The sequence below is a fragment of the Mugil cephalus genome, chromosome 8 (genome assembly GCF_022458985.1).
Source record: "Mugil cephalus isolate CIBA_MC_2020 chromosome 8, CIBA_Mcephalus_1.1, whole genome shotgun sequence".
Classification (NCBI taxonomy): Eukaryota; Metazoa; Chordata; class Actinopteri; order Mugiliformes; family Mugilidae; genus Mugil; species Mugil cephalus.
Genome location: NC_061777.1, coordinates 9,015,166 through 9,028,582, shown reverse-complemented (window position 1 = coordinate 9,028,582; position 13,417 = coordinate 9,015,166). Strand labels below are relative to the sequence as shown.

Sequence of the window (13,417 nt, the reverse complement as noted above, 5' to 3'; positions counted from 1 at the left end):
GACAAATAGTCTCACATAATCACAATCATCAAAATGTAGTGGATTTGCACCGCACTCTTGTTCGAGAGATGTTTTGAGCGTCTAGTGTTAGCATGCACGGGTACATATGGTTGTTGGGTAAATGTGGGCAGCCTCTTAATGTCTGATCTAATTAGGAAACTTAGACACACAAGAATGATTAAGTCCACCCGGTATGAGCAGGAAGTTTGAGGCTATGAAATAATGATACACCAGCGAAATAAATATATTTATAAAACTTCCCTTAAATTAGTTTTTAATCACCACATACAACGATCAGGCTTAACATTATGACCACCTTCCTAATATCGTGTAGGTCTCCCTTGTCCCTACAAAAATCCCACAGATATTTAATCAGTTTGGGATCTAGTGAATTCGGAGCAGCAAGTGGCACAAGTTGGAATCAAACCAGTGCCGCAAACGACAGCCTCGGTTCAGGGTGCTCTGGGTCTCCCCTCGCAGAGATTTAACAGGGTTTCTGCAGAGTCTTAAAAAGTCTAAAATCTGATAATCCCAATTTTAGGTCTTAAAATGTCTTAAATACAAGCGTACTTCGTGTAAGTCTTACATTCAACACCACAACCTGCACGTGTTCTCAGCATTTTAGGCAGTTTATTTGAAAAACACATACAAAAAGATCATATACAAGACAATAAATAAAAAAGAGACAGAACAGTTTGGGTTAAGCTATGCAACTTTTTGCATCATCATTAGTAATAAATACAGTACAAAATCCACCCAGAGTGAATCTAAAGATTTTCCACAATATTCACTGATCATGTTATTCTTCATTATGATTTAGCTATTGCTTTCATATTATTGATACATACTTCTACTTTTCTATAAAATACTCAAGATCATAAAACATTGCGCGGTTACAGCAAAACAGCAGTGTGTTGTACAAAGATGGCCACTTCCCTTTTTCACTGGCAGGTTAATAATCAACATTTTTTTCAGCAGCAAAGAAACATCTGAAATATTCAAGAAGGTACAGCATCATATTAAACACATCTACAGAGCTACTCCCACATACACATAGGAAAACCTGAGAAGGACATGCATTAAAAAGCTTGTGCTTTAAGTTCTACTGTTCATTCCGGTTCATCAGCTTGAGTTAATACTATGGCTACTGTCCAGTTTGCTCTGGAGTTATGGGGGTACACTGTGGAGGGCATGGGGTAAGGCCAGTGAGAGCACGAAATGAAATAATAATAGTAAGACCAGCCAGCGTCATTCCAATCCAATACATGTTATAATAATTTTGCAGGATTAGTAGAGTATTAATAAGAAATGCACACCGAAAACGTAGTTAGCTTATTATACCCAGGTGTAAAACATCTATATTGTATAACCACAGTACACCAGAAGTTTGCTCGATAAGATCAATGGCTCAAGTTAGCATGTTAGATACGTCCCAAAATCCCACACAAAGCGACCGCCAGCAATACGTAAGAACAAGTAATACAGCTTGTTATGTGGGTTCCAAAACAATAAGCACTAAATTGAGATCCAGATATGGTGAACACGTGATTAACGCGGTCGAAATCAAATAATGTCCCAAAAAAAAAAAAGAAAAAACTAAATGAAATATGACTTGATTATACAGAGCAAAGCAGTACCGCGCGACAAAAAAAAAAGCAAGCTAAGACAAACTTGGGGTTGTACCCTAACGTCTGCTCCGGATCAAAGCAGGGATGAGATTTAAAAAGCATAAAAAAAAAAAAAAGGTTTAAAGGTTTAAAATCAAGAGATGACATGAATGGAATGTAATCCAGATCAACAGCACCATGCTGGCAAGAAAACGCGTTAGGAAACACCCCCTCAGTCGACTTTTCAACAAGTTTCTCCCTCTCTCTTTTTTTTCCTCCTTTTGAAAAAGAAAACACAGACGGCATGCAAAAGCATCCCCACCGACCAATGCATAATGAGGTATTCTTTTTTTTTTAATATTTTGTGTTATTTTAAATAAATATATTGATTAAATTGCAAAGTTATGAGATAGAGACATTAAATATTCCACCACAATAGCTAGCTAGCTACAGTTAGTAATAAATAATGATTGTTAAATACTTAAGGCATCTTTAATCACAGCATTCTATGTGAACTAGCAAACCTCCATTTTCATCCATCTGTAGTTTTTTGGATGGAGGTTTCATACAAAAAAAAAATTAAAAACGCAACACAAACAGTCAAGTTACCCTCCGATAATACACAAGGAAGCATGAAAATACTTGAACTGAATAGAAACACAAAACCTAAGACGAGAAGAACCCACACCACCAAAACCAAAATGAATCAGGCAACTCCATATTATAGTGCATTTACAAAACACAAGCTACATTAGAACGACAATAAATATGTTTTTGCAGCATTGCAGCTTTTTCTTCACTATGGTTAAAATGGACAAGGACTCGGCATATTAGTACCATGTCCAAATTGGCATGTGAGCAAAAAAAATAAAAAAAATAAAATAAAAAAAAGTACAGAAGAAGAAAAGAAATGGCAGAAAAAGACAATCGAAATAAAAAAAATTAATGTTAAGAACAATTGTTTGGTATTTTTCAAATGGATGGCTTTTTCTCCCTTTCACCCTCCTTCAAGTGAACTACGCCAACATGGTTCATGCATGATACAGAGAAAAGAGCTTCTATCACTGAACGCATCACAGTTGTTCTAGCAATACCATACACGACTACCATGGGGGAGAGAGGTGGGGGTGGAGGTGGGGGGATAGGGGGGACAATCATACACATTCTAGCACATATCACAGGCAAACTAGTTTGTATTGTCCCTGTAACACCAGACACAGTCTTTTCGAATCGAAAACGGTGGGAGAAACTCAGACTGAAATGAAAAGGAGCCGGTAACACAACAGAGGCGATTCACTGAATATAGAAATCACATGTGCTTGTTCGATAGGCAATAAGGTTCTGGTAAATAGGTAATAGAAATGTCAGGTTTTATTCGCTCCGACGGCAAGACTCAGGCACTGCATCCTCAAGCCCATGCCGGCCTCTCGCGATCGCGATCATGCTGTGAGCGAGGCCGCGGAGGGGAGTTGCCGTTAGACACGGATCGTCGCTAGCGGCTCTTTGAATCCTAACCGCGAACTATTAGGAGAGAAAAACGCCACGCCGGCCCGAGATCAGTGTCTAAGGGCAACTTTGGTCTTCCCGGGATGAGAGGGGGTGGCGGGGGGAGTGGGAGTGGGAGGCGGGAGGGAGGGGGTATCAGGTGCATTCTCGTCCTCCTCTATGAATGAGTGGGATCATCGGAGTCATAATATACTGTTCACATGCACAGACACAGTCCCTGTTTCTACTGCTCCACAATATTAACGACACAGCCCAAGCCTGCCATACAGCATGCACATCTGAGGCCTCTGCTCTAGATTATAGAGGCCCGACTACGACACTACACAGATCACTGGAAGCCATGCCTGCAGTTAGCGGGTTTAGCATCAACTCTGATGGCATCTACTAACTGGAAATCCAAAACCGTGTTAGACAAGAAAGAGGGATTTTTGGCCTTTTTTTTTTTTTTTTTTTGTTTCAAATTTTGTAACACAACTATCTCTTTCTCTCGTTGCCTATGATTTAACACACGCTGAATATTCTTACCGTTAGAGCCGTGTTCGCCCTCTCTGCACGTTTATTTCTCACAGACATATTTCTCAAAAGGCTTTTTGCTTGCTACACAACACTGTTACTCTGTAAATACTTATTCAGTACTATACTCCATTACACCACAAGCGTTCAGCTACAAGAGTTCACACCAAACAACCTCATGCTAATCATTTGATAATGTTCTGTACAGATGTGCTGAGGGGCTTGGGCAGAGTGCAGCTTAAAGGATTTTTTCACAGGCCTGGAGGAGAGGGTTTGGATGTAGTGGCAGAGGAATGGCCTTAATACATCACACTGAGCTGGGGAGGTTGGAGGTCAGAGCGTCCTCTGTTTGTCTCTCTGTCTGCGGCCGTATGGAGAAACGCACACAGGGCGCACAATCTGACGGGAGTCGTGCGAAGCCTCAGCACATCTGTCCATACGCTCCTACCTTTTACATCCAGCTAAGTCCGTTCAAGCGACCTTCGTTTGCAGCCAACCATTTTTTATTTACTTATGTTTTTTTTTTTTCCTGTGCGTCAACCCCCGTCCCTCGTTGTGTTGTAGGTGAGTGTGCTTTGTTGATCCCTCTGTCACAGCTGTCTCAGAAGGCAGGCTCGTTGAGTGATGCAGACGGGAAGAGGAGGGGGGGGGGCGTGTGTTTGGCAGAGCTTCCCTCCCCCCCCCCGCCCCCCGCCCACCCCGGAGGGAGGCGATGGAGAATTTAACAAGACCAAGATTCCCAAGCTGCAGGTGTCAAACAGGGGCTATCAGCTGTCGGGGGTCAGCTGGGTTTCAATGTCCACTCTGCAGATGGGGCATTTCCTGCTGGTGGCCAGCCACTGGTCCACGCACGCCTGGTGGAAGAGGTGCATGCAGGGTAACCTCCTGAGGAGACGGAAGAGACAAGATTAGGGGTTTGGAGCAAAGTATTTTTCAGAGATGCCAAAAAAACAAAACAAAAAAACACATCTTTACACATTTTTTATTTCAATCCGGGAGGTATTTAAACATATATCTGAAATAATGACCAAATCTGGAGACAAGCCATTTTTACTGGAAAGCCATAATTATGCTAAATATTATAATTTAATCTCTATAATTTTCTACATTTAATAATTCACCGCTAGATAATATTCAGTCATAGTTCTCTTGCATCTTGATCTGTGTCATACAGCTGCATTATTAAAGTAAATGACTTTTTTCAATGCTTAATTTTACCTCGTTTGTTTGAGGGTTCACTCAACTAAACAGACAGAAAGTCAGTCAGTCAAATCACTATCAGTATAAGTTACTTATTTTTTTTTATTAAGCAGGGACCCCCTACCTACTATACGTGTTCTATATTAAACTCAGCCTAGTGCAATTTATAAATATACATTATTATTATCATTCTGCGTTAACATTAAGCTGTAAAAATAATACACAGGTTCAATGCATGAGCAACAGTTGAGCGGCCGTGCAACTGCTGCTTCCTGATTGGCTGAGCAGCGATAGGGGCGGGGCTACTCTGCCGTGCACACTGTTATTGTTCAGTGTTCTCTTGAGGGTGGATTCACGGACGTTAACATTAGCCGGTGAGAAAGAGGCCTTTAGTTTCTTAGACGGTACTCTGGGTAATCTCTAGGATGTTTGTTGGTGGATCACTCCTGTGGAGGGTACGAGTCGTCTTAAACCTCCTCCATGCAGGAGGGACTGAAAGGCACCTGAGACTCATCTGAATCTTATCTTTTCTACACAGAGGGACTCCGATTTGGTCTCGAAATCAAAGGCTCTCTTATAGTACTGCAGTACTTTGTCTACTTTGAGGACTCCTCTGAAAATCCACTAAGTTTTGAGGCAGAGCAGAAATGTAACGTATTCAGAAAAAAGTGGCCCTGTATATTTTAGACATATATTATGTCAGTAAACCAAGTCGTAACAACACAAGCGGGTTTTAAAGAGCTGGGACTAAAACAACTGCTGTTCCTCAGCTCATGTGATTCATGGCTCCTGTCCCACCCGCCATCCAGATAGTGTCTAAAATAGATCTAGTTGTCTGGCTGCGGTTCACATTTGACACCTGAATGCGTCTCAAGTGACCTCTTGAGATCTAATTTCGCTTCACTGCTCACATTTGATTTTATCTGGAGAAACTGAGACTGCCGCTAAAAATTTACATCCCACCTTTTGCGAGAAGGACGTCTGTGATTTAGGCGCGTTAGTTTTACTCAAGAGTTATTGTCAAGTCGCCAGACGACAAAAGCAACATAATCAAACTGAGGCTGTGTGTGCGCACACGCCAGTTTAAACACAATAATCCACTGCTCCGTTTGCTCCTCTGACTCACCTACTGTTTATTCTTGCCTCCTTTTTTCTTTCACGGCTCTGTCACTTCGCCACTGAGACAGATCACAATACTGAACCCACAACATAAGATTTAGTGAGACGCTAATGTAGCCTCCGGGTGGTATTTTTGAGACGAGGTGCTGGAAGAAATCCCGTGATAGGATTTTCCGACCTGATACTTTGAAGCAATTTAGGGTTAAAAACTGCTTAGACTGCTGAGGCCATTATATATTTATAATCAGTTTCTCTTAGGTCTGATCAGCAGGGAAAGTGTTGACTGGTGAGAACTCAAACAGCTGTGGTCCTGGCATTGTAGAGGCTGGACGTAAAAACAAATATCATGCACGAATGAGACATGTTGCGAGGATTTTAAGGCTCGCCGGGCAGGAGCCGGAAACGCATTGAAAGTTGAATTAGTCACATTTGAGCTCAGCTTATCCTGAGAGGAAGGTGAAAGTCTGACCCAAAAAAAAAGGAGTCAGAAATCACAGAAAAAACAGGGCGACACTGCCAAACTATCAACTGTTTACTGCAGGTTAATCCCATGTATATATATAGCCCATGAAGAGACACTACTGTGTGCAGTTTTATGTTCTGCAAAGGCAGCATTTACCGCAAAAAAAAAAAAAAAAAGGGCAAAAGACGATACCTGACATCCTCTCCATCCTCCAGCATCGACAGACAGATGGTGCACTTTTCATCAGTGTCCAGCTCCTCGTCATCCAGACACATCTTCAGGTCCTGGGGTATTCTCTGCGGGGGATAACCGCACAGACCCGTAATTATTAATGTGCGTTGCGTTTATGGCGCGGGCGTCTCTGAGTCACCTAATCGCATCCGTCAAAAAATAGACATTGAATGGAAATGACTCAATTACTTCTCCTCTCTCTTATAACGCACCGAATAATCTGACACTGTTTCCAGAGTATTTGGGTCATATTCGGCGTAGACGTTTCTTAAAATTCATTTCACGCGCACATATCTGCAGACGGCTGGATGAGTCATCCCTCGCCTTGAACTGTGCACGCTGCAGCCCTGTCTCACTAATGTGCTAAGGGAAATTAGTTTGACCTTTGAACTGCCGTGGGAGTCCAGACCGCCGCTTCCACTCATGCACTCGCTCTTTGAGCCTTTTGACCCATCTTTATTCCCTTCTTTCACATTCCTCCCAACTTATTTCCTGCCCGATGCAGACAGCATCAAAAGGATCTTTGTACCTGGCTAGAAGGTAAAGTCTCCAGCCTTACCTTTTTGTACTTGTGAGGGAAAGTGAATCTCTCGATTGTAGTTTGGACCGCTCCACGGTTTACGCTGCCCAGCCTGTCCTCCAGCTGCAATAGCTCCTTTGACAAAGTAACATCATATTAATTTTGCTGCACAGCGCAAATAAACTCAATAAATCACGCAAATGTAATGAAATCGGTGCTTCAAGGAACAGAAAAAGAGCAGTTGTCTGAGAGGACAAGTGCGTCTTGCTCAAATGGAAATGAAAATCATGAGATTAAAGGCGGCTGGACCATTTTGAGGCATCTGGGACCGAGAGTAATTGGAAAGAGGGAAATCAGTTACACATTCAAGCCTGTCCAGAGCATTGGTCACAGAGAAAACACTGATAAATTAGCGTGGACTAGCGTGTCTGCCGAGGAGAGGGAGGAAGGAGGCGCACAAACCTCGTAGCTCTCTCTAACCGCAGACGCGTGGCGGGAGGGGTTGAGACTCTGCAGAGCCAGCAAGTGCAACTGGGGATACGGGTAGTTTCTGATCTCATGGACGACCTGGGAGATGACAGATAAAAGAAGCTGGCGTCAGCTCTGCGGCAGAAATCAGAGGGAACGGGGGACACGGGTCATCCCGCGCTGCCGGGTACCGAGATTAATCTCAGAAACTGAGAGGAGAGTTCATCGAGTCAGACGTGATGGATTGCGCGGAGGCGGGGGTGGGGGGGGGGACTCACCACTTGTGTTGAGGCATTGTTTCTAGGGAAGTGGTGCATCCGAGGAGAGGTCAAGTAGTGCTGATAGTGCTGCGGCAGCGGATGGATGTGATACTGGTGTGGGGGCAGCCCAGCATCTACACTTAGATCCCTAGACAGAAAAACACAATAAGGCAGCGGCACACAACTCATACTTTAAGTGTTTCTGGAACTAAAATGGGTACATTTGCATATGTTTGTTGTTGGACCTCGTATTCTCTCCTTCATAAACTGACTTGGCGTAACTTTACTCAGCATCAGTTAATCTGCACTGGTTTAAATAATTTTACTCATCTTACATCTCACATGTATCTGAAAGTATTTATCTCCAGTCTGGTGCAGAGGAACTTTTGTTAAAATGATCTTTTACGATACATTGTTTGATACATTTTGGCACATTTGTTAGTATAAGACCTGCATTTACAACATGACGATGGACTCTTCTAACAAAAATACATCAACGGATCACACTGGCGCTGTGACTCTACTCTACACTGATCAGGCATAACATTATAACCAGCTTCCCAAATACTGTGTAGGTCTCCCTTCACCAAATCCCTGCAGAGCAGTTGTGACTGATCAGGGATTAGACGTGGGGCTTCTGAGGGTCTGTGCATTCCACTGATACTTTCAGATCAGTTAAGGATGGAGTGGATTTGGGGGCCAGGTCAACACCTTGTGCTGTTTTTTTCATATTTTTTTATGTGTGTGTCAGGTTGCATCCTGCTGGGGATGGCTGCTGCCATCAAGCAGAGTCGTTGCTATGGTGCTGGTGTCTGGTCTGATCTAGGTGCTGCATGTCTGTGCAACATCCACATGAATAGCAAAAGTTTCCCAGGAGATCTATTCTGGTCTTAATGTTGTGGCTGATCAGGACGAACCCCTTACCAGTCTGTGCCCTCGGCCAGGTAACGGGGCTGCTGCACCACAGGCTGAGGAGGGACATGGAGAGGGGGAGCGAACTCGTAGCCGGGCCGCAGTCTGTGGGGTTGGTGAGGAACTCTCTCTGGGGTGCGTCTACGGACACAAACAACAAACCAATTTGAACACAATACGTCTGTGCCACATAAATAAAAAACTGTAATCACCAACAATCAGCTAGGTTTTTTTTTATCCTTCTTGCGCCTAACCTGGACGGTGGCAGGATGTGTCGGTGCTGGGCCTCGAGGATCTGCTGCTGGAGGAGGTATTGCTGGTGTAATGCCTGAGGTAGGAAGGGAGGGGCGGGGATGTCCTGGAACTGGGGGGTGGGCAGGGGGTTGAGGGGCGGGTGGAGCGGAGGGCCATGCTGGTGGCCGGGAGGGGCCAGGTGGGGGTTAATGCCTGACTGTGGCTGCCCTGGGTGGGGCATGGGGAAGTCCATGGTCAGCGGGGCCTGAGGACCTAACTGGAAGTGCCGGCAAGAGGTAGCATGGCTGTGCTGCTGCTGCTGTTGTTGCTGTTGCCGGTTGAAATGGGATCCTGCAGGTGGGGGGGGAGAAGGAGAAGTTGTCAAGACACCTGAGGGGAGAGATTAGCTGGAATTAATTGTGGGTGAAATGTGGTGTCACTGTGTATGTGTGTGTGTGTGTGTGATATAGCATGTTAATGAAGCCCTACCTCTTACCTAGGGTGAAAAACACTTCTGTGGGGGGGTGGAAAATGATGGTTACCACAAATACCATGAAAATGAAACCCCTTTCTGGCGCCGCACGCAAAGCACGCGCTCTCATTTCTTAAACTGAAATATCCGAGTCTTGGTTTGACTCCTGGTCTTCTGATTGAGAACAGATGACCTCCTATCAGTACATGGACGGATCTTCAATGTAGCTCAGATCTTGCACTCAAGAGATAAAACCAGTGTTACTTTGCTGCCTGTGAGAAATACATTAAATCATTTCTTTCTATACAACCTTAAAGAATTCTTCCTTCCTTCTAGATAAAAAAAAGTGAAGCCGCACAATAAATTCACATTTATGTGCGCGCTTCACTGAAATCTACCTCATCCTTGTGTGTCTTAAACATCTAGCGCAGCTCTGCATTTCTTCTCCCATATGAACATTTACGAGCTGAGAGGAAATAGCTCGAATGTTTTTTAACTCGCTCCAACCGCAGCTATTTGGCAACAGCAGCGGACAGACTGCCGTCGAGACTCAACAGGCAGAAAAAGACAGGCTAGCTTGTGCTGCGGAGCAATATGGTTTTGATACCGTGCTTAAGCTTGAAAGGACCTTTCAAATTATGGAACAGCTGAGAATTTGCAATGACAAATTTGGCTTTGATTAGGAACTTTTTGAGGAAGCGTCTGCCAAAAAGAGGCCGCAGCAGGCCTCCAGCAGAGCGAGGTTCAATTTATTATGCTCTGAAGTTTGCACATCGAGGTCGAGCCGTTCCAAACAAGACGCAAACTCTGAAAGTGTAAAATGTGATGACGGCTTCTGATCTAAACAGTGGAATTTTTTCCTCTTCTTTTTTTTTTTTTTTTTTGTTGGGAAAAATCATGAGGAAATAGGCAAAAGTCTACATTGCATTTACTAGGAGCACGCTTGAAAAACGCAGTGTGGTTTGAACCGCAGCCAGGAAAAGAAAAGCAGTACGACTTTACGGAAGAATTTTCCAGCTTGACAGTTCGTCAGCGTCGCCGGGGGCAGAAAAAAAAAAAAGAGGTGGCCTTGCTGCCGTGGGTCAAAGGCTGAAGTCTAGACTGTGAGTTGCACACTGCGTTTTCAAGCATCTCAGTGAAGAACGATCACCATGAATGACAGGAGATAGACTCATTCGGGGCCCTGTGATGGAGGAAGCGTGGAAATCGTCTATCTTTGTCACAGCGGGAGAGGAGGTGGGTGGTTGGGGGGTGAAGGGTAAGGGAGGGGAAGGGGAAGGGGAGGGGGGGCAGGTAGGGGACAGGGGGAGAGGGAGGACAATAAATGGAAATCAGCAAGAAGCACACTGAAGGTTAGGAAAAACACTATATTCTTTATTGAAAAATATTAGTATATGTGGATTTTTGTGTTTTTTTTTCTTGTTTTTTTGTAATAATAGTATAAATCCATGCAACAAAAATAAACAACATAGACTGAAGGCAAGGCCCACCATGCTCCATATAGGGTTAAAAAGAACAAAAGCGGCATCCAATGAGCAGACGTGTTGGCTACAGCACATGATTTCAGTACAGCAGGGTACATCTTTACTACAGAAAGATTACATTGGATTTTCACTAGTCAATGTAGAAAAAACATAAACAAAAAAATTATGAATCATAAATGTGACCATGCATTGAAAGTACTATTACCAGAACAAAAGGTAAAGAGAGACCACAACCAAACAATAAAGACGTTATTACTAATAGAGGATCTCTTTAGCAGTGCAGGAAAAATAGGCATCCCTGTGAAATGGATAGCATTTTGGTCTTTATGTTAGTGGGGTAAATTGGGAAGTGATGAACCACCAGTGAGCATGTTTTCCTACTTCAATGTTCAGAGCTTCATTTGCTCGTAACGGGGGGGGGGGAGGAGGAGGAGGAGGAGGGCAAACGGCCCAGACAATTCAGTGTGATTCAAAGCTTGAAATTTGCAAAAGGGAACAAAAGGATTACACAAAAAAATGGAGACAGTTATGGCGGGTTGTTGTGCGCAGGTGCAGTGTACCTTCAGTCATTACAAGTGATCACATGATCAGCGTTTGCTGAAATGTTGGATTTAACTATACGAATGACACGCGCACGGGTTCCAATTCGCGCTCTTTTCTTTCTTTTTTTTTTTGATTCTTAGGTCACTTTGATCGTGTACATTGCACCTTGTGTGAAGAGAAGGAAGATGAGCCAAATTCTGGTGTTCAACAATGCAGTGCAGTATTTGAGATCATGCAAAATGTATCCACTTTACAGGAATTTACAGCATGTTGTCTATCAAGACTGGATGGGAGGTACACAATGACATTCAACTGATATCTAGAAAAGGAGCTAAAAAAAAAAAATGTTTTTACTCAGTGCTACAGCAATTTGACAGAAAAAAAGACAAAAAAAAAAGGTGCTCTGTTCTAGGTGTTAGCTATTGTTTTAGTCTGCTTAACATGGAAAGTCTGAATACATCTTGGGTAAGGGAGGAAAAGGGGGGTGCTTTTTAATACCAATGTCGTCTTCTGATGGAAAGAGGAAATGAAGAAGGGATTCACAATACAGCTAAATGCAGAGAACAGGCAGAGGCCACGCCACACCACACAGCAGCAGATGATCATTAGCTACACAATGGGGGGACGACAAAGATCTGATAAATGCAGAATGTAGAGCCAGCCTCCATACTATGAAACAGGGAAATAAGAACAGAAATAAAAGCACAATGAAATCACTGATGCCACTGTTATGAAATTAATGATACACTGTAGCTTTATCATTGTTTTAACTCTGACCGCATACTCTTGTTTTTTTTTTTTTTTGTTTTTGTTTTTTTGCAATTCGGCAGCCCTCAGACAAAACAGCTGCTGAATTGCCAATTAGCAAATAAAGGGAAAAAGGCGACACGTACGTTGATGGGTTTCGGACATCGTCCATCAGCTTCTCCCGTGCCTCGATTAACACACGGGGCCCAATTGACACGGATAATAATTAGTGGATTCGCATAGTGGAAGAGGAGGAATAAAGATAAAATAAAACGGCGAAGGGGTTGGCAGAAGCAGATGATCTTCAAATGACATCATCCAGGCACAGATAAGCGGACTGCCTGGAAAGGCTACGTCTATTTTGCGGTGCTTTTTTTTTCCCCCTTTACGGTGCAAACACACTAAAGCCTTGGTTGAAAGCGCGAATGCATCGTAGTGTGCACTTAAAACGATAAATGCACGAATAAAATGCACATCGGGTTAACGTCGTCTAACGCGAATACTTGTGCAAGTATTTTTTTATTATTATTATTTTATTTTTTTAAACTGTGCGGCCCCGTGCATGTGGCCTTTGTGAGAAATGTTTCCGTTCCAAGACATAGCCCGAGCCAACGAGACAGTTTGCTAATCTGTAGCGACGGCTTTTTGCTTCTTTTTTAAAAAAAAAAAATTAAACACAATTACACACGGGGAACTACACTATTCGGTGGATTGTGTTAATCCGCGACGAATACAAACAAAAGCCGCTGTCGCGTTGCCGAAAGTTTCGCGAATGATTTGACCGTCAATTTTTTTTTTTGAAGGTAGCTAACGGGGAGCTAAGCCCAGCTAGCTAGCCAACAGCTGCAGTGAATATTAAGATAAACAGGGCACATGTTTTGGATCGATATGAACAGTAATACCGTACCTCTGTTTCTTACTGAGCCGAATACGGGAAGAACCAGATATCCGACATGCACTAACACCATCCTGGGATCCTTAATTTATGACTCCGCTGGGTTATTTCGAGAGACAGAGTAGTAGTAGTAGCCCATGCGGATCTACATTCAGGCGGCTGGTTGTTGCTGGCTCGGCTCGGCTCGGCTTAGCTAACACACTACATGCAAACCAAACCAAACGGCTGTCTGAGGGGATGTGC

General features: G+C 43.5%; 1 protein-coding gene across 6 annotated transcripts; it reads right to left on the bottom strand.

The window, feature by feature from the left end:
* Positions 1–608: 608 nt before the first annotated feature.
* Positions 609–13,417, bottom strand: rnf165b (ring finger protein 165b). 6 transcript variants are annotated; one of them, XM_047592039.1, is made up of 9 exons: positions 13,187–13,417; positions 9,530–12,201; positions 9,054–9,384; positions 8,812–8,940; positions 7,906–8,035; positions 7,622–7,726; positions 7,199–7,294; positions 6,601–6,704; positions 609–4,511 (listed from the first exon to the last, which is right to left on the bottom strand). In XM_047592039.1, exons 2-9 carry the CDS (start codon positions 9,633–9,635, stop codon positions 4,394–4,396), a joined length of 1,119 nt encoding a protein of 372 aa, XP_047447995.1. In that variant the 5' UTR covers positions 9,636–12,201; positions 13,187–13,417; the 3' UTR covers positions 609–4,393. The 6 variants fall into 6 exon arrangements, with proteins under 6 accessions (XP_047447995.1, XP_047447998.1, XP_047447997.1 ...); XM_047592042.1 differs by having other exon boundaries at positions 7,199–7,291; XM_047592041.1 differs by having other exon boundaries at positions 9,530–12,141.